The 22,592-nt window shown below is 28.9% G+C and overlaps 1 protein-coding gene across 1 annotated transcript in view; it reads right to left on the reverse strand.

Annotated features, from left to right (window-relative positions):
• Positions 1-22,592, reverse strand: part of LOC127288730 (beta-glucuronidase-like) — a 576,096-nt gene that overhangs the window by 538,048 nt on the left and 15,456 nt on the right. Inside the window, exons 2-3 of the mRNA XM_051316363.1 lie at positions 10,256-10,310; positions 4,634-4,815 (exon numbers count right to left, since the gene is read on the reverse strand). Of these exons, the coding sequence (XP_051172320.1) occupies positions 4,634-4,801 (168 nt within the window). The 5' untranslated portion in view covers positions 4,802-4,815; positions 10,256-10,310. The remainder of the gene's footprint in view (positions 1-4,633; positions 4,816-10,255; positions 10,311-22,592) is intronic.

Consider the following 22,592-nt stretch of genomic DNA (forward strand, 5'->3'; position numbering starts at 1 on the left):
GCAGCAAGCAAAAGAATTTCCTTTCGGTAAAATAAAATTTATTTATGTTATTTATAATTTGTTTATTTTAATTTATAATTAAAATTTGATAAATAATTATTTACTTTAACAGTTTATTATTTAGAAGATATAGCTCCTAATAATGAAATAGTAATTCAAAATGAAAAGAGAAAAAAGACTTCTAACCCAGGTAAGAAATTGTCATATTAACTCTTTTTCATTGCCAAGAGTTTAAAACTTATAACTAAAAATTTTTATTAATTTAAACAAATTATTTTACTTTTAACAGGAACTTCCTATATGAGGATCACAGATGACGAAGATTCCGATCCAGAAATTTTTCCACCGAAGAAAAAATTTTGTAAAACAAATATAAGAAAAGAACCAGGTAAAAAATTTATTTTCAAATGGACAATTTAGATTATAAAAGTTTTATACATATAATAAAAATTATTTACATTTTAACATAAATAATTATAAACGATCCTTTTCCAGATTACGAGCATATGGAAATCGATGATCCCTCCTACTCATCAAATGCTTCAACTTCCGCTGTCGTCCATCGACTAAGTCATACAAAAAACGGCAACAAAGGTATAAATAATAATTGACTACTGTTTATTTATAAATTTTGTTTACTGTTTTGTAAGTGAAATATAATTTAAAATAATTAAAAAATTTAATTATTATATATGATAGTAAATTTATTTTATTCGATGTACATAAATTTTAGATTCTTTTCCAACAAATGAAAAAAGATTACTTAATACTTCAACAAAAGAAGTAAACCTTGATCTGAAAACTAGTATGAAAATTGGTAAATATAATAAAAGAAAAATAATTCCATTAATCCACAATTTACAACTGAAAATATATTTTATAATTTGTTTAATTTTAAAATTATTTTTTCACAGATAAAATTTTAAGCACCGTAATAAAAAATGGTGCAAATATTGAGGATCTTAAAAAAGAAGCACGAAAGCAATCTGGACGGATTGCTTATTTAAGTGAAAATATGAATTGTTCAGTCCCGCAAATTTATGATTTTGCACAGGAAAATAATATTTCTGTGCCATTTCAAGAAGTGGAAAATTTTATGGAGTTCGATAATAAATTAAAAGAAGAAAATTTTCGAAGAAGTTTTGTGAGTACCTTACGAGCGTTAAAGTTTTAATTGATTTGACTATTGTTTATCTTTAAAAGTATATTATTTATTTCTAATTATTATAATTACTATATAATTATTTTAAAAAATTTAATTCTAGATATTATCATTACCAATTACCTACGATCCAGAAATGGATGTTCGAAAAAGTATAACAAATATTATGAAAAAATATCTGTCAAAGAAGGTTGCACTTCAGTTTGTGACTATGAAGCAAACTGAAAATAAAAAGATTTTTAAAGAAACGCAATTATACTCCTGCATTCTCGGTAATAATTAATGTTTATTTCAATTTTAAGGGCCTAAAGTTCTGAACGTTTAAGTTGACAAAATAATTATTTTGGTCTATATTTTTTTTTAAAATACTGCGGCAATGAAAAATAAATAAGTACAACAAACATTTAAAAATTATTAATGTATTTTTAAATATAGAAAGCAATAGTTTATAATTTTGAAGTTAAGAAAGTATGTAGTGAAAAAATGTTTCGTCCATTTAAACGTTCAGAACTTCAGGCAAATTACATAGAAGCTTTATTACAAAAAAACTATCGTAGCAAATGATATTAATGTCATTATTGTATTAAATAGTAAATCGAATTTGTATGCAGTAAGAATTTTTTTTCAGCTGCTGTCATTGTCTCACACAAAGACAAGAAAACTTCGGGGCCTTTGACAGAGAAGCATATATTGTCGGAATTAAGCTCAATTCTACCCAATGCCAAAGATTGGGAAGGTGGACGAACTTTTCGCACAAAAAAACAATAAAATTTAATTCTATTCATTGTAAAAAGTGCCATTAATTTGATTTTTTTTAAAACAGAAAAAATCAGATTTTTAGATCATTAGTAATTTTAATTAAAAAATCCATATTTATATCGAATTATTATTTATTTAATATATAACAATATTTATATTTTTAATAATTGAATTGAATTAATTTGATTTTTCGAATAATAAATTATTTGATATTTAATTTTTGTAAAATTATTTTTACCTAATTAATAGAAAAAGATTTTTAAGTTTTGAATGTAGCGCGTTTTTAATTTTTTTATGGTTGGCAATTTCTGAAATTTTTTTTTTCGAAATTTCCTGCCATTATTATATTGACAAATGAAAATCAAGATAGAATAGTATTGGTTATGTTAATTGTTTATAAACTGTCATTTACTGAGATAACCTTAAAATGTTCATTCTAACACTATGTGCGTATAATATTTAAATACAATTATGGTAACCTCATCAACTCATTTTCAACAAAATTACTCGTAAGGGCCGAGCGTCACACAAAAACCCAGGGCCCGACTAGTTTTGTCTATTTTCCTCACGAGAAGCCTATATGGCACAGGGCAATTTAACAAGGTCCCTACCAGAACCGAGTTTAAATTTCTACACGGGTCGTTTCCAATGTATTTTTTTGTGCTGAATACGATCCCGGGTGACTTGAACCTAATTTTTTTCAAAATTTAAATTTTTTTTATCTTGCGCATATGTGTCTTAAGAGTATGTGGTCAAAGGACGTTTTTTTGTGGTTTGAAACTTTCTCTGAAATAAAAAATGATTTCTGGTTAACTTTTTGGAGAAATGAGTTTGTTTGATACAACGAATCTCGCTGTTCTACTCATTTACTATAACTTAACACAAAAATAATAAAAATTGGCGCTGTTTACTGAAGCACTGACAAACTCGAGCAACGTCTGTGTATGTGCCGCCATGTTTGTTTTCATTTGCGTTTAAAAATGACATTTTTTAAACTTCATTTTTTAATAATTTAACGCAAAATAATGTATTTTTCGGAGAACAGCGAGATTCCTTGTACCCTAATCTATCACCCCTCAAAATTGTAGACAAAAATCATTTTTCATTTTAGAGTAAAATGTATACTACCAAAACACATTTTCCCATACTAGGTCACGTGGGAGGTTCCCACATACCTTTAAAGTGTAAGATATGAGCTTTAATTTAAGCTTATATAGAAGTCTCTATCACGTCAGGTTAAGGAGAAAAAATGCTGAAAACCCTCAAAAACACGGTTTTTAATAAAATATTAATTTTTTTAAATAAAATAATACATTTTTTTCTAATATTTCCGTTGAACAAATAGAAAATAAGAGTGCAGTCACATACCTGTTAAAAAGCGTGGCTCTATTGATTTTATCGACAAATGTTGATAATTAAACTGTAATAGATTGAAATTAATAAAAACATTAAATTTTTATAATTATTCAACAATAATCATATTAAAATGCATAAAACGAAAAAACTGCAGCAAATTACTTAAAAAATTGATTTATCGCACTTTTTTGTAACAATATAGACAAAAAACCCAATTTTATTTTATGACCATTTAAAAGTATGGACTTTCAACTATCTTTCCTGAAAATTTGAGTTAAATCGCGATAGGTGTTTTTAAGATGTGGATTTTTAAAGAAAAAGCAGTTTTTTTAATTTACTTCGTATGCGTTAAGAGACAGCTTAAAAATTCCAACATCAAACAATTGCAAAACTTTCTATCGAATAGTATATTAAAATATTTTTTTCGACAAAACCACGGTTCTTTCAGCAAAAATTGATTTTTCAAACTTGATTTTAAAAAAATTACATTTTTTCCTATAGTTACGATTACGGAATTTCTTTATGAGATAGGGACTTAAAATTCTGGTTTGTCAAGTATTTTTCATGGTGAAGTGTGTGTTCTTGGCTTAGAATCCCCCGTTATCTAATTGGGAAATTCTTTTTGTGCATTTCACAAAAGTTTCAGTGACATATATGCGAATTCTACAAATAACTTTTTGTGGAAAAAACACAAACTTCCATTTAAATTTGGTTAAAGTCAATCTGACATTTTAATAATTTAATTATTTATAACAACAAAAAACTTAAATAAAAAAGTTGTAAAAATTACAGGTTTAGTATTTTCTTTGTTGATTTATTTTTTTATCTTGGAACACTTTTAATTAGTAACATTTATCAAATTTTTTTGCACTTGTGTGAAATTACTAGACCCGCCTATGCTGTGTATTCAAACTAATTGGTATAAAACAACTTTGACAAATGTCAATATGCTATTTTATATAAGCACATGATACCTTAACAGATGTGAGAACCCACTCGCATGACTGAAACCCAAGTGTTACTCACTGTACATGAATTAATACAGCCATTACTTCCTGAATGCGATATGCGTGCGTTATGACAAGCATTGACTGACTCGTAGGTCAAGTGTGTATCGTGCGTCGCACGATTGTTATCTAGGTATACTTATCTTTTGTATAAAAATTATAATTATTGAAACAAAATGTATTTCAGTCTATCAAAACGTTAATATTTTTTGTTTTATTATTTCATAGATTAAAATTAAGTCTTAGAATTTAATACTAATGTATTAGAAGTTTTCGTTTTAAAAAAACGACGTGATATAAAATAAGTAGCATTTTTTATAAAATATTTTTATAATAAAAAATTATAAACCTCTCGTGCTTCGCTTTCTCTCGGGTATAACAGACCAGGAATAACATTTGGTAAAGGATCATCGACAGCAATATTGACTTCCTCTGAGTTGACGAAAGTTTCTGATTTTAATAGTCTTACATGTGAAGAAAGTATACTGATAACTGCTACAAGTAAAATTACCAACATTTCCTTTAATTTACCTGAAATATATATTATTATTACAAAAGAATAGTTTATCTTAAACATAAATTTATAGTTTTAACAAGATTTCCTATTGAAAATCCCTTTAGAAAATTTTGAATATTCAATTTAATAGCTACCCAGATAGCCAAGTGTAGATCGTTATTTACGAGTACGGAGTACTGGTATTATACTAGTTTCATACCAGTAGTACTAGTACTATACAAGTACGTCTTACTTCTGAAATAAGAAGCACAACATACTCGTACGATAAAAGTTTAATACTGGTACGTCGTACTGTCCCTATTGAAAAAATCGACGTCGTTTACGTAATAGAAAACAGCATAGAATTTGACGTAAGCAACGACATAGTAGTTTATGTCGAATAATGTTGCGTAAACATGGATGTAAACTACGTAGAAATTAACGTAGTTTTCAATATTGGAAATTGAGATAGTAAACGACACAGTTATTGATGTTACTTATCACATCGTTTACGACATAATTTTGTTTTATTCTATAACTGGCGGCATGATTTACGACTGGTTACGACATGGTTTACGGCATAGTTTACGACATTGTTTACATGTAGTTATAGTTTATAATATTACTGAAGATATAGATTACGTTGTCGTTTACGATATGTTTGACGACATCATTTACTTCATGTTTTACAACATGGTTTTCGGCATATTTTACATAATTTCTAAGGTGATATTTTAAAAACTTTTTGCATCATAATTGAATATACTATTTTGCATTCTTTTTAAAATTGGAAACAACAATAAAAACAACATAATACATTTATTTTGAATTATTTAAATTTATTATAATATTTAAATTAATTACACAGTAGTAAAATAGAAATGTTTAAGTATATTAAGTGTGATTAAATTTGCTATTTACATAAATTTGGTGTTTCAACATGACTTAAAGAACTACCTACAATATAATAATAATTAATGGAAAAATAGAAAAACGGAATACATTTAATGTAATTGTTATACCGATATCCAAACAACCAGATATCCTGAATCTCTGCGATTGTTATTATTTATAATTCCAAAATGTCATGCATATATGAGCCACTTGTTCCAATTTCAAGTAAAACTAATTTTAAAAGTAAAAATTATGTAAAGCAAACATTAAGATTGCATTTTATATCTATAATATTTACTATTTTATTAAATGGTAATTTTATCTCATAAATAAAAATTATTATTAAATAAATGTTGATATCTGATTTTTTTAACAAAACGTATCATCGAAGTTGATCAATAGAAATATTCATTAATAATTAAATATGATTCATCTTTTATAATAACCGATCTAAAAATGTTCCCGGTATTCAGCTACCATCGTAGTTCTCGGAAATATTTCAGACGAATCCTGAAAATATTAAGTATAATAAATTAACTATTAACTTTGAACTTTTTGACATTAGATTGAACTCGTCTGAAAGCAGAAAATAAAATTTTCTACTCAAAACGTAAAATCCAATCAACGAGATCATAATAATAGTGCAGATTAGGTACAGCGCATAAATATTCGAAGTTATTCACAACCATCTGAACACAAACTTTTGCAATGTCATTCGTTAATATTACCGATTCTTCATCTGATATGCGTACAATTCTTTTCAAAAAACTACAATCATTATTGTAAGTATTTGCTGCAGTAATATTTTGAACTATAGTATACTCGTTTAGACTTTTTTGACCTGGTATAAACGAGATCAATTTTACATATGAATTATTTTTTAATTCTGCATACGCCATATCAGATTTCTTATTATTTTTTATTGACCATACATACAAGCAGCCATTTTTTACGATTTTTTTTAAAGAAAACAGTATCTTCAGGCAAGTTTAATTTTTGTGACCAATATACACTTAACTTTTTTGAAAACCCAAAGTAGCGAATACTTTTAATCTGAAACGTTTTTTGAGCAGTTGTCGTACCAATTGTACTGCAATAGTCTTTTACAGCGCAGGAACTAAATGGAAGAACATGGTCTCTTAATGTTAAAAAACTATATTTTAAACTTATTCGTCTGCATATTTGTTGATGCACGCCTTTAGCTGCGGGAATTATCTTAAGCAAATCTCCAATTCCAGCTAAACAATGCATGGGGTCAACAACACAACCGTAAATAATATTGTAATGCGATAGACGCATTACTGCGAAGGACATTTGATACCGAAAATTGGGTTTTTTGACGAGGCAGATCTGATCATATATTTGATCGTGGTAAACGCATTTCTTTTTTTTGGAACTTTTGACATCAAAGGGAATTTAATACATCCGTACCTTGGATTTTTATTATTATATTGAACCCAAACTCCCGGGTGAAGGCAGTGGTTACAGCTAAAATTCCCATTAAATTGTGTAAATCCTTGTACAGGAGCGCGAGCAACGGAATCGACACAGGAAATCAATGTGAAGATTTTAATGCACATATTAATACCATTTATAATGCATTTAATTCCCTTTTTTGAAAGCTCATTCATAGTATCTACAAATGGTTCCAAGAATACACTCATATTTGGTTTTTCTTTGCCAAACCAAAGTCCAGCTAATATCAATTCCTTTGTCCTTACTTGAAATGGTAATTCATTTACTCTTAAAAAAATCGGCCAAATAGAATATTTCGAACTCTTGAATAAAGGTGCCCCATCAGTGTTAAATATACACGAAGCATAGTTCTGTTTATCTGCTTCGCTTAAACTTTGAACAAATTTTTTGTACATTTTACCATTGTAGATTGCGTGAAATTGGTTTTTTTCCTGAACTCTATTATTCATAATATAATTATAATAATCTCCATTTGTTTCAAGTAAGGAACGAATGTGAGTTTAAACATCTAACATCACAAAGAAGTCTATAAAATCATCACCTTTAACATTGGTTACTGTTTTACATAATTTACACTTTATAGAGCGATCACTTTTTTGAAATTTGAAATACCAATAATAAACCAGAAAGTAAATAACAAAAAAAGGTTATGTTGCCATTGATGCAGCTGCAATATCGAAAACCTGGTTTTCTACAGTATTATACATATAATACGTCATTTATGTATTATACGTAGAAAACCTCCAGAAAAGCACTTTTACCCATCTCTGCGGTAGTCTGGTGTTTAGACGTTTTTGGGAGCTTATTTCAGGAATTTTTGATTATAAAATATATATTATAAAAAATAATTTCAATTGTGTTTCTATATTTTATTTTAGATATGTTGACGACACACTTTTATGTGTCCATAAAGATCAAGTTGAACTTTTCATTAACACTTTTAATTCCTTTAATATTAATTTAAAATTCACTTATGAACTAGAAGTAAATAAAAAAATAAATTTCTTAGATATGACATTAATAAAAAACAATGACCAACTTATCACTAACTGGTACCAAAAATCCATTTCGTGTAATAGATTAATAAATTATTTTTCATGTCATCCAATACAACAAAAGAAGAATATTGTTTACAATTTATATGATAGGGCTATATTATTGTCTCATAAGTCCTTTCATAACGAAAATATTAAACGAATTTACAAAATTTTGCAGAACAATGATTATCCCTTAGAATTTATACAAAAAATATTAAAAACCGAAAACATTCATTAATTGAAAAAACAATAAATAAAAACAAACAAATAACGTCGTTAATATTTATCAACATCTACCCAAAGTCTGTATTCCTTTCAATAATATTTATTATCAACTATCTAATATTTTAAAAAAATATAATTTATTATCAATTCTTATTGTGGAAAAAAGCTTAAGTTCTGTAATAAAATTTGGTAAGGACTTGACGAGAAAGTTTGATAGGACTAATATTGTTTATACATTCAATTGTAATAACTGCTGAGCCACGTATATTGGTGAATTATCGAAACGTACTTTAAAAAAAAGAATTAGTGAACATAGAAATAAAAACCTCGACACCGTAGTGAATAAACATACAAATGAATATAATCATTCTTTTAATTTTGACGATGCAGAGCTTTTTAGCCCGTATTTGATATTTTTGTTTAAATTAATATTTATATGAGAAAAATTACAAAAATGTTCAGAAGTTGTCATTTTTCTCGCAATTTTTCAACTTTAACTGATGTTTTCATCGTTAATTTTAATTTAAACATTTTTTTACTTCTAGCGCTATTAAAGCGTATTAAATTCTGCATACAACGAGCCCTATTTGAATAGATTTTGTAAAAAATTAACTGTATTATTGTAGTTTTTCTCTTTACAGGTCTTGTACAACAAAAAACATTTAATATTAGTATACAAGAAAATGTACATGTTCTTCTACATATTCTTCTGCAGGTTCATGTACATGTACTCACACATGAAACCGTTCATGTCCTTGTACAATTTCATTTCAAAAAAAACTTTTTTTAAAAAAAATTTGAAATTTTATTAATTTAGAACCATTAAAACTTATGAATGCTAAGAATTATTGCACAGCTGTAAAGTTGTAAGAAAAAGCTACTGCGCAGTCTATAAGGTTTTTCATTTTTATTAAACGAAGACATAAATGAACATGTACAAGAAGATAATTAAAAAAAAATAAAATAATAAAAAATAAAAATTAGTAAAACCTTCATAACTTGGAGTATTTTTATCCAATCGTGTTTGTTTACAGTTCATTTGTAAAATTAATATTTGTTGAAAAAACTTATTGTTAGCATGACCAACATGAAATAAAAACTGTCAGAACTTAACAAATACTATACATAAACAATTAAGAATGAAAAAGAAAAGAAAACTATAATGTTCTTGAATCAGCTACTAGACCTGTAAAGGGAAAAACTACAATAATTCAGTTAATTTTTTACAAAATCTATTCAAATAGGGCTCGTTGGATGCAGAATTTAATAGCGCTAGAAGTGAAAAAATGTTTAAATTAAAATTAACGATGAAAACATCAGTTAAAGTTGAAAAATAGCGAGAAAAATGACAACTTCTAAACATTTTTGTAATTTTTCTCATATAAATATTAATTTAAACAAAAATATCAAATATGGGCTAAAAAGCTCTATTTCTCAGCTTCAAAATGAAAAAAAAATTTTGAAATCGGTGCAGAAATAAGAAAGATACAAAGGTTTTTATGCATAAACATACGTAAAAATGGTTTTCTGGCTCTAAAATGAAAATTTAGGGGTGTTTGGAGAATTTTATATACACCATTCTTCTTAGTTTTTTGTGACCTACAACCTCTAATAGGTTTCATAAGAAGTATATTTAAAAAAATTTTTTTGTAGCACCGTGTATTTAACTGCCATAGCAAAAAAAGGATAGCCATGGAAGCTAATTATTATTAGCTGTATAAGCTAACATTAATTTCTATCTATATAATAGCAATTGGAGGTAGCTAAGGAAACTTCATTTTAGCTAATATAGCTATCTATTTTTCTCCGTGTGATGCAAGTGATTTTCAAAAATCTTTCTTACCAATTGCTCCAATTTTTTTACAGCTTATTCTACGCAAGCATGGCTGTGGCCCGTACTAGAATAAAACATTTTTGTTAATTAATTAAAAATTGCGGACTTATAAGCAAAAAGATTTAAAAAATTGTCTCTTTCTTTATTGACAAAATGTTAAAAATAAAGAAAGTTATAATTAAAATTGCGTAATTCTAGTACGGGCCATAATGTATAGAATGTATAAAATAAGCTCCCTACTGTTAATTCCCACATGAGAACCTGTATAAGATCGGATATGGTTTCTTATATGAGATTCTATTCGAAATCTTACAAGGAGTTATACTATACTAGCGATTTTGGTAGGTCCATTTTCTTAACAAAAACGCTTAAAGTTATCCTAAAATAGTTCCGAAAATTCCCAAGCGTTAAAAGATCACGGTATTAACGTTATTAGTAGCAACTTTATGGCTCTATTTCATGAATGGCGAGTGAATATAGTTCCCCTTTCTGCCGTGCGAGATTCGTTCAAGGGACATACTAATATAGTGTCAACGTGGAGCGATATTTCAATTAGTCGTCTGTGTCCAGTGTAGACCTATAAATATTATACATATAATTAAAAATTGTTTATAAAGTAATAAATTTCTTACATCAAAAAAATATATATAAATTTAAATAATTACCTATTCTTTAAATTAAAAAATAACTAATAATAATAAAGCAGTATATTAAAAAACGCTAAAATTCTAAATTTTCAGAAAATATACACATAAAAAGAAGAATGTAATTTTTTTGGAAAGGAAAATATTTTTATTGAAAAATTATATGTATTTATTTTACTGCAACATTGATAGTTAATTAATATATTTCATTATTTATATATTAGAAATTTTTCTTTAGCTTTTTAGTTTTATTTTTGAATGTGAAAAACAACATTTAGGTTCAAATGTTTTGCTTAAAATTTACCGCGTAGAGATTAGGATTGTTGATTGATTTCAATTATTATTGTATATTATTATTTTTATATATAAATTTATAATTTCATATTGATATTTACTTTATTGTAGCTAAAGTACATATACTGTAAACATATACTGTAAAAAAATATTGTAAATTTACAAGGTCATGTATTCTTCTAACCTTAAAACAGTAAATTCGCTTACTATACAGCTTGTAAGTTACTCGCTCAACGTTGATGCGATATTCGTTTGTGCCTTGAACGAATCTCGCACTGCAGAGAGGGGAACTATATTCACTCGTCATTCGTGAAATAGAGCCATAAAGTTGTTACGAATATAGAAGAATCAACGACACTTTATGCCTCGAGAACAACTCGAACTATTTTAGTATGCCCAAGAGTAGTTTTGGTATAAATTTTATGCTATTAACGCCGCAGCAGTTCTTTTACTAAATTAGTAAGTTGTTTTCGTACAAAAACAGGAAGAAATTTCTCTCCGTGTACGTATTTTTGCGAGTATATTAAACCAAAATTACAACGAATCCGATTGGAATTGAATTGAATATAGTTATATTCTAAAAACTCGAAATATCGGAAAGAAACGTGTCCCTCCCTTAACTTTTACAGTTTTGGAGCTAAAAGGTTCAAACTCGGTATACATACGTATTTTCGTGAGTAGATTAAAGGAAAATTATAGCGAACCCGATTGGATTTGAATTTAATATAGTTATATTCCAAAAACTCGACATTTCTGAAAACAGCGTGTTCCCCCCATCTTAACTTTTCTAATTTTGAAGTTAAGAAGCTGAAAGTTGATACACATATTTTATTTTGTTACATTAAATATAAATAACAAGATCTAGTATAAAAGTAATCGATTATAATTTTTTCAACACTACATAATGAGAATAAAACTAGGTATGTAAAAAGATTTGATTTAATGATTTTTAATACTAAAAAAAATCGGAGGTTGAGAAAATGCGAGTGTTGCGGAATGCGTGTGAGTGCTATGAAATTCGAGTCGCGAAAATAATCTTATTATTTGAATTAAAAACTAGGGGTAATAATAAAAGTGGAGTGCATTGGTTAGGGAAAAATCCAGAAGTGGATGGAGTGGAAAACAAAACTTGGAAGTGGACTTTTTAGCGAGGAAAGTGGATAAAATAAAAAAATCGGACAAGTGCGAGTTACACTCGCACTGAAATCGAGGGTTCCGTACTCGAAGCGAACTTATTTGGTATAAAAACAAATGTTTAAAAAATATGTGTTGTATGACATCTAATATAAGTGATACAAAAAGGAACAATTTTCTTGAATTTTACAAAATTGTTCCTTTTTGTATCACTTATATTAGTTGTCATACAACACATATTTTTTAAACATTTGTTTTTATACCAAATAAGTTCGCTTCGAGTACGGAACCCTCGATTTCAGTGCGAGTGTAACTCGCACTTGTCCGATTTTATTTTTAAAAAATATTTTACTAAAAAAATATAAGAAACATAATTTTATTTCAACTCGCAATATTTTTATTGTATTTACATTTTAAAAATATATTGAATATTAAATTTTATCTTTCTAAGTCAAAAAGAGATAAAACTTAAGATATTGATATAAGGCTAGTAGCTGCTTGTCAAGGAAAAATCGAAAGTTATCTAAAAAATAAAATTTGTTTATTAATTCCTGAAAAATCAACTCCAATCATCCTCGCTATATTTTTTTTGTAATCTACACGTAAAAATACGTCAAAATATATAAATTTGAATCACTGTAGAAAAACTTTTTTCGTTTTTTGCGGAAAAATACATTTTTTTCTGAAATTTATCATTTTTCTTCAAAAATTTGATAAAAATTGATCATCAACTCCAATCGCGCTTACATTTTTTCCCTGTATTTTTCACGCAAAAATTGAGTTTTACAGCAAGTATGAACAGTCTGGATTGAATATTGTGTGCGCTAGGGAGAATAAATAATTTTTTTCGAAATTTTTGATTTTTCCTTGACAACGCTATGTAAATTATTCCGAATCAAGTTCGCTATAATTTTCCTGTAATTTTCACGTAAAAATACGTAAGTGTGTCAAATTTGAGCTCTTTATGTCAAAAGATGTGGCCGCTAGGGGGGGGGGTACATACTCATTTTTAGGTATTTTTCGTAAAAATTCATGGTTTTTCCTTGACAACGCTATGATAATCAACTCCAATCATGCTCGCTATATTTTTTTTGTAATCTACACGTAAAAATACGTTAAAATATATAAATTTAATTTCCTTTAAATAAAATTTTGTTCGTTTTTGGTGGAAAAATACATTTTTTTCCTAAAATTGTCATTTTTTCTTGAAAAACTTGATAAAAAGTTAATCATCAACTCTATTCGTGACCGCTTTTTTTCCCCTGTATTTTTCCCGTAAAAATACATTTGTATACTAAATATGATCTGTCTGGGTTGAATATTGTGTGCGCTAGGGAGAATAAATTATTTTTTTCGAAATTTTTGATTTTTCCTTGACAACGCTATGTAAATTGATCAGAATCAAGTTCGCTATAATTTTCCTGTAATTTTCACGTAAAAATACGTAAGTGTGTCAAATTTGAGCTCTTTATGTCAAAAGATGTGGCCGCTAGGGGGGGGGGTACATAGTCATTTTTAGGCATTTTTCGTAAAAATTCATGGTTTTTCCTTGACAACGCTATGTTAATCAATTCCAATCAAGTTCGCTATAATTTTCCTGTAATCTACACGCGAAAATACATATGTGTACTAATTTTCAGCCCTCTAGATAAATTTATGTGGCCGCTAGGGGGGGGGGTACACGATTTAAAAAAAAACCGATATTAATAGGGTTCCGAACCGAGTACGGAACCCTAAAAAGACGCGTAAATTTGAGGTAAGGGTCAATTCATATATATAGATATATCGTTCGACGTGATAATTCGGCTATGAGTGAAGACAGTGGACAACAGATGTCACCACCGAGACAAGAGAGCGGAACGGATCAGCTGTCAGATGACAACAATAACAAAGGGAATGATAAACAAAGTGTGGAGGTTATAAAGAAAAAAGTGCGTAGGCGAAGAAAAGATGAAAAGGAAAAACAAAAAAAAGTGCGCAAAAAATGTTAGAATTCCTGGGGGGTAATCCAGATGACTCAAATTGGGAGAATTTGGGGACTGAAGCGTTTAAGAAAACTAATAAAGTGATATACTCACCACGGGAGGAACAAAATAATAATGATGTTAAAGGAGTCGAGAAGATTCAGGACAAAGTGTAGGCATCGAGAAACGCAGAAATTGACGAGGGAAATGGGAGGGAATTAACAGAAACACAAATGAATGAAAGTACAGAAAAAAGTGAAAGAGTGGTCCAACAAAAGGAGTGTATGTGTGAAGAAAAACTTAGGGAAATAATGGAAGGGTTATGTGTAAACGAAATACAACCAAAATAACTGAAATGAGTGAAAACATTAAAAACCTTCGAGCCGCAAAAGAAAATGAAGAAGAAAGGGAATTACGAAATGTAGCAGCACTTACGGCAGTATCCAGAGCGAGAAAAAGAGAAATTGGTTGTGCGATTGAATTGAAACAACTTACAAAAAAAATCGCTGATTTAGAAAAGAAAATACAAGAGTCGAAAAAGGAATATGAAGAATTTAATTTTGATCATTACAACAGAAATCGGGAACTACAGGACGAAAATCGACCGATAAATAGGACAGACGAACAGGACGAAGAAATCTCTAGGATTCATTCTCAAGAAGAAAATGCAAGATTGGACGACCAGTCAACGATCAGACAACCGGAAGTGTTAAATAAAAACGAGATTAGATGGGAAATGGAGGAAAGACAGAGAAGAAAAAACTCAATAGTAGTAAGAGGTTTCAGATCAAGAGGAAAAGGTGTCAGAAGAGAAATTGTGGAAACGCTTTTTGATTTCACGGGAGTGGAAATTGGGATAAAAAATATGAAACAAATAGCAGGAGGGGCACTGATCAAATTAGACTCGTGGTTTACAAAAAGAAATTTAATGCGAAACAAATTCAAGCTGAGAGGCACGGCAATTAGGATTGAAGATGACTTTACAAACAGAGAAAAAATGTGCAATCCTGGATCGAAGAGCAAGTAAAAAATAGCAATGACGGAGGAGAGCAAACTAGCTTAAAGTACATGAGATGGATCATTGGCGAGAAAGAATTTGTGTGGAATAAGGAAAATGGCCCAGAGGAGTTGTATTTTTTTCGAGGGACGCGAAATAAGGTCGATCAACGGGGTAGTATGGAATCTAGCAGGTGGTAAGAAAATAGAACAAGTGGGGGATTTTTTATCAAAATTTGAAATTATTGTGATTCTAGAGACATGGGTTGAGAAAGACAAGGAAACGATTTTTATGGACAAACTGGATAAGAATTATAATTGGGAAACCAAAGCAGCGATTAGAGTCAACAAAATAGGAAGAGCCAAAAGTGGTCAGTTAGTAGGGATTAAAATAACTAGTAACTTGAAAGTTACGGTGAAAGAGTGGGAATATGGTTTTATTTTATGCTCCGATGTGATAGGGGAAATGGGAAGAAGAACAAATATTATAATAATTTATAACAATGTAAGTGTAACTAAAACGTACAATGAACTCAGAGGAATAATTGAAAGTTTTCAGGCTAAGGAAGAGGGTGTAATAATGCTAGGGGACTGGAACGCAAGGATAGGAGAATTTCAGGGAGAACACGACTGTGATAAAGATGATCTAGCTAGGAATTATTGTAAAACAAGATCATCAGAGGATAAAAATCTTAACTCGGAAGGAATCAAACTAACAAAATTTTGTGACGAATTTGGACTGAACATATTGAACGGGAGAATGAAAGGAGACATGGAAGGTAAATGGGCACACGTCGGCGAAAACGGGGGCTCTGTTTTGGATTATTTAATCGAATTGCAAGAGGAAGGAGACAGCATCTTCAATAAAATGGAGATAATGACGAGATAAGAATCTGACCACTTCCCAGTGACATTCCAAATAAAAGCGAAGGGAAAAAAGGAAAAATTAATTATCCTCCAAATAAAATTCAATCAATTCTTTATGTTTGCTGTTATTGTAGATTATATATATGGTCATATCTCTAGAACTTTTAAACTTTATGTTATCGCTCATTATGATACCTTAAGAATTTTTTTAATAATTTTTCAATACCATAATTTGACCAATTATAGGACTTTTTAAATGTATCATGCGTTATATAATTTTTTTAATTCTGTAGGAAATGACGAACGTAAGTTAAAGTGGTGAAATCGACAGTTTCTAGTGTGTGATATTGACTGTTTTTTTTAGTTTATCGACTGTAACTTTTTTAACGAAACATTGTGTGTCTTGTGGCTTGCAATAGAAGTAGGTGGGAGTGTAAAGAACTAAAAAATCCATGAAACAATGATGTGCCTCAAATTGAATAAAAACTATGTAGCTTCAAACTTGCGAGACAACTTTTTCAAAATTTCTACATGTTAGCAGTTATACAGGAATGTGTGCCTCCTTTACACAAAGAATGCAATGACTTCAAACATTAAATTTTAAAACGTAACTCACATAAAAAAACCACATATGAGGGGCTGATAGTAAAAATGGTTTAAAATAACATTGGGAGCAAAAGTGGGATAAGTGACTTGGGAGCAAAAACGGGTTAAAATGATTCGTGTAATTTATTGATAAATTCATTATATTATCGATTAAAAAATATTAATTATAATAAAATATGCATTTTTTCCTATTGTTAATATTTTTTAATCGATAATATAATGAATTTATCAATAAATTAAACGAATCATTTTAACCCGTTTTTGCTCCCAAGTCACTTATCCCACTTTTGCTCCTAATGTTATTTTAAACCATTTTTACTATCAGCCCCTCATATTTGAAAAGCACATTTTGAATTTTGCTTCTAAATGCTCCCAACTCATTGTAATCTCTTCTCATGCATTATAAAAGTATACAGAAAAATCGTTAACCTTTGCACACTTCATTAAAACTGTATAATTAATAATTAATATAAACCTAAACTGTCCGACGCATAGTTTGTGAAGAAAAGTAAGTATTAACTAATGATAGATGTGATATAAATAGATGTGTTTAAATCTGACTGATATTTCTCACTCGAAGGTTTTTGGGGTCGCTGCGACTACTAATCTGAATTTTAAATTTTCCAAAATTCAAAATGGCGAATCCAATATGGCGGATGACTTTTAAAAAAATTGATCCAATTGGCCTGAAATTCGTTACTCGGGGGTTTTTTGCATCGCTGACTACGAATCTGAACTTAGTTTTACAAAATTCAAAATGGCGGATTCAATATGGCGGATGACTTTTTACAAAATTGATCCCATTGGCCTAAAATTTGTTACTCGGGGGTTTATGGGGTCGCTGATTACGAATCTGAATTTAATTTTTCAAAATTCAAAATGGTGAATCCAAAATTGCAAACAAAATTTTTTAAAAAATTTTTAAAAAATTAAATTTTAAAAAATTCAAAAATTGTTATAAACTACATTTACTTATGACTTAATAAGCCATAGGACATAAAATTTTCGAAACTGTAGCATTAAATCATTTTAAAGGTAACAAAAAGTAGTAGCGACCCAAAAAACCCCCATTGGCCTAAAATTTGTTACTCGGGGGTTTATGGGGTCGCTGATTACGAATCTGAACTTAATTTTTCAAAATTCAAAATGGTGAATCCAAAATTGCAAACAAAATTTTTTAAAAAGTTTTTAAAAAATTAAATTTTAAAAAATTCAAAAATTGTTATAAACTACATTTACTTATGACTTAATAAGCCATAGGACATAAAATTTTCGAAACTGTAGCATTAAATCATTTTAAAGGTAACAAAAAGTAGTAGCGACCCAAAAAACCCCAAAAATAACAAATTTCAGACAAATTTGATCAATTTTGCTTCCTCGTGGAGGAAGCTATGTAGTCCTTTCGTTTATAAACTTTTTAAAAATGGTGAAAACAAATTTTCCTCTATATAGAAACATGTTATATGAGATCCTGATCAATTGTCCGGATGTATGTATGTGTGTGTGTATGTGTGTGTGTGTGTATGTGTGTGTGTGGATCGTTTTTGTGAACACGATATCTTTAACAGGTTTTAATGGATTTGGATAAAATTTGGTAGGCTTATTTAACACATTAATCTCTCAAAAATGACGAGAGGATTTTTAAAAATACCCAAAAAAAAAATTTTATCGTCTTTTTTCCAAAAAATTTTTTTTAATTGAAAAAATTTTTAAATCGAACAATTTAAGGTAATATATAATATAATCGTCTTCTTTATGTCAAGATGAATCGATTGATATATATATAAAGTATAGATTTGATTGAAATTTAAAGAATTAAAGAAAGTTAAAAAATCAAAAATTCTCATTTTAGCTAAAAAATGATGTGTTTATTTAAATTCATGTTTATATATGAAATAATTTTATTCCCTGCATTGAAACGAATTGGTTGGTATATATAAAGTATAGATTTGATTTAAAATTTGAGAATTAATAAAAATTGAAAAATCGAAAATTCATATTTTAGCTAAAAAATTTTGTGCTTTTTTTAAATTCAAGTTGATGAATAAAATAATTGTATTCCTTGCATTAAAACGAATCGATTCGTATATATAAAGTTTATGTTACACTCAAAATTAATTAAAATTTTCTTTATTTTTCAAAAAATTTAATTAATTTAAAACATTTTTAATTCGAAAGTTTTTAAATCCATCAATTGAATTGGACAAATTCATTGCTTCCTTCACGAGGAAGCGAATTTTTTGCTTCACACAATGAGGAAGCATAATGTTTATGAAATAAACATAAAGGACCCCCTACTTGTTTTTAAAAGTCGACCGCCATATTGGATCCGCCATTTTGAATTTTGAAAAACTAACGTCGGATTTGTAATCAGCGACCAAAAAAATCCGCGAGTAACAAATTTCAGTCAGTTTTAAACACATCTAGAGATTTTGGGCAGGTTTTTTGCAATAAGGCCCACTGTGCTGCGTAACAATGTGTAAAAATGAGTTACGCAAATTTTTTTATAGTATTTGATCAATACTGAAGAAAATAAAATTTGTTTCACGAATGTGCCCTGAAAAAAAATTAATTTTTCTAAAATCTCAAAGTTTAAAAGTTCTAGAGATATGCCCATATAGGTTTTCTCTGCAATAGAAATTAATTTAAGTAGACATAGGTAGATTATATAAAGCGAAAAGGGTGAGCCCAAAAATAATTTAGTAGAGAAAACAAAAATAATTTCATTTAACACAATTTTTTGATTGATTAAAAACAATAATGTAGTTTTGCGAAACAAAAGATGTAGTAGACTGAACAAAACGATTCAAAGAAAATTTAGTTCCGCTAACCAAACGGTCTAGTCGCATCTATATCGAATGAAAAATTTGGTAGAGAGTTATTTAATGATAATAGGTTTGGTCTCATTGCCTACACCATCTCCACTTTTCCACTCTAAGCTACACTACGCCGTTTATTTAACGGATGTGACGTCACCGAATCAGTGTATTTTCATGACACAGGGTTGCTACGGTACTGGAAAACCTGGAATTGTCAGGGAATTTTTTCTCAGTCAGGGAAAACCTGGAAATGTCAGGGAATTTTATAAAATATTGTTTCGAAAATTAATTTTTCGAGTTTGAATCGCGAAAATTTTAAATAACCAAGTTCACAATACTACCATTCTTTTCTATTGATACTATTCGGTCTGAAAGATTCTTTATTTTTATAATAACTGAATAATTAATTTTATTTATTAATGTTTTTTAAAATATTTTATCAGATTATAAAGTGGTCATTACTTTATCTAGTTAAAGTAGAGTATATATTTTTGTTATAAAAGTTGAACTGTCTCACTGTGGACTCTAATTTTAACATACTAGAACTGATTAGGTATATGACAAAGTGATATTCAATTTTGTATTAATATTTTTAAGTTCAGACCTACTCTATGCTGTTTCCAAAGATTTTAAACAAAATATAACTATTGAATGTAATTCATTTGCCTCATCTCCAATTTAAAAAAACCTCCAATAACTAATTTTACAATTTAGGCACAGAACAAATTTGTTAATTAATAACCATTTAAATGTTTTATTGTCAATTTAATTTAATTTTTTTTGCATACATATAGTATACATATATTAATGTTAATTATTTAAGCCGACAAAATTTTGAAGGTTAGTGTTTCTCTACACATATTTGTTATTATTTTTTTCTCAATGAATATATTTATTTTATGATTAAATTATTTTTATGGTTTAATAGATACATTGTCTTTCCTATAAACTAATTAAATAAATATTTTTAAATTATTTATAGAATTTATTCACAAAAAAGCTTAAGTGTCCAAGGCTACCCGAATCTCCCCTAAGCTAAAACTTTAATATAAAAATTTTATATTTGGTCAGGGAATTTTAAGAAAAATGGGCTGGAAAACCTGGAAATGTCAGGGAATTTTGAAATTACGAAACCGTAGCAACCCTGTGACACTTTCTATACCTGCTCTTGAGGTGGTGTAGAAAGTGTACACTCTCGTGGCAACAAAAACAAACCTTATGTTGTATCTCTGTTTATCAATCTGAAAATTATTATAAATAATTATGTTGTAGGAGATACACTTCAAGAATAAAAATAATTATAAACTACTTTTAATTTTAAACCTTGATTGTTTGAAAATTTATTTAATTAGATATATTTTAATAAAATATATTTGTATAATAAAATAGAGGGAGATTATTGCTTTCACACTTTGCTTATGAATATCTCAAAAATAAAATTAGTTAAAAATTATAACACCACAATGCGAATCACAGTTCTTTAGATCCCTATTATATTTATTTATTATATTTATTTATTATATTATTATACGTATGTCTGTAATTGAAATAGATAAACAATCTAGGTAAAATTTAGTTACCACACTACCGGTAGAAATTGGTGATACGCTTGATGTGCGAGGAGTGGAAATTTGTTGCTGACTTTAAAGTAAGATATTTTAAGTTAGGTAAAAGTTAGAGATTTGAAGAAAGAATTATGCAATTTTCTTACTTTCGTACTAATGTTTTTGACTCTTAGCAAAATCTAGAATAATATATGCACGGAAAAAAAATGAATGGATATCATAACCATAAAAATATTGTTATTCATAATATTGTTGGGGTATCCATTCATATGGCTGGCGCAACTTCAAGTATGGAAGAATTTACAAAAAAAAATGGTTGTGGGAACCATATAATATTTGTAAATTTTATATGGATGTACCAACCATGTGTTTGGTTGTGTTTTCAATACCGCTATGGATTTTACTAGTTTGGATCTCCTATCCATTTTTAAATGGTTACGCTCGTTGATCTAAATAGATGTACGCGTTAGCGCGGTAATCAGACTCGGTCAGCTGGTCACATATTGCGTCATTCTATTTCCCGTCCTAAAAGCGTGTTTGAAAGAAAAAAAGCAATTTTGGCATAAATTAAATTATTTAAAATTGGCTCTAAGTGGTTCGGGTTGGATATAAACAACATGGAAGCTGAGTGCTTTCAATTTTTTAAAAAAGATGGATTCGAGGAATACATACCGCATTTTGAAGGTAAGCAATAATATCAGTAAATTATAGGTTATGTTTCCACGTGCTCAAATATTTGTTGGATTTTTAATTGCTTTTTAGGGTTTCGTGGCCCATGGCCGAAAGCCTTATAGTTTCACTTTGGCGTCCGTCTGTCCGTAGTATATTTTGGGGCACCACAGCTCCCAAAATCAAATTTTAGGGCACAGACCCCAAATTAAAATTTTAGGGCACAGACCCCAAATTAAAATTTTGGGGCACCACAGATCCCAAATTCAAATTTTGGGGCCCCACAGATCCCAAATTAAACTTTTGGGGCACCACAGATCCCAAATTCGAATTTTGGGCAAACATAGCTTCCAAATTCGAATTTTGGGGCACCACAGATCCCAAATTCGAATTTTGGGCATACATAGCTTCCAAATTCGAATTTTGGGGCACCACAGATCCCAAATTCAAATTTTGGGGCACCATAGCTCCCAAATTCAAATTTTGGGGCCCCACAGATCTAAAATCTCCATTTACTGAATGGACATTTTCCCGAATGGACATTACATGAATGGAGATTACATGTCCCATTAGTTAACATGCCCCTACAATTGACATGTCCCAGTAGTTGACCTGTCTCAGTAATTGACATGTCCCAATAGTTGACATGTCGCAATAGTTGACATGTCCAAGAGTTGACATGTCTTAATAGTGGACATTATCGAATGGACATTTTACCTAATGTTTTAGGTAAATTTATAAAATAAATTTTATTATTTATTTTTAAATTATTTATTTTTGATTTATTT

Source organism: Leptopilina boulardi, unplaced genomic scaffold, assembly GCF_019393585.1.
Source record: "Leptopilina boulardi isolate dan_hultmark-lab unplaced genomic scaffold, ZJU_Lbou_2.1 LbouV2_393, whole genome shotgun sequence".
Taxonomy (NCBI): Eukaryota; Metazoa; Arthropoda; class Insecta; order Hymenoptera; family Figitidae; genus Leptopilina; species Leptopilina boulardi.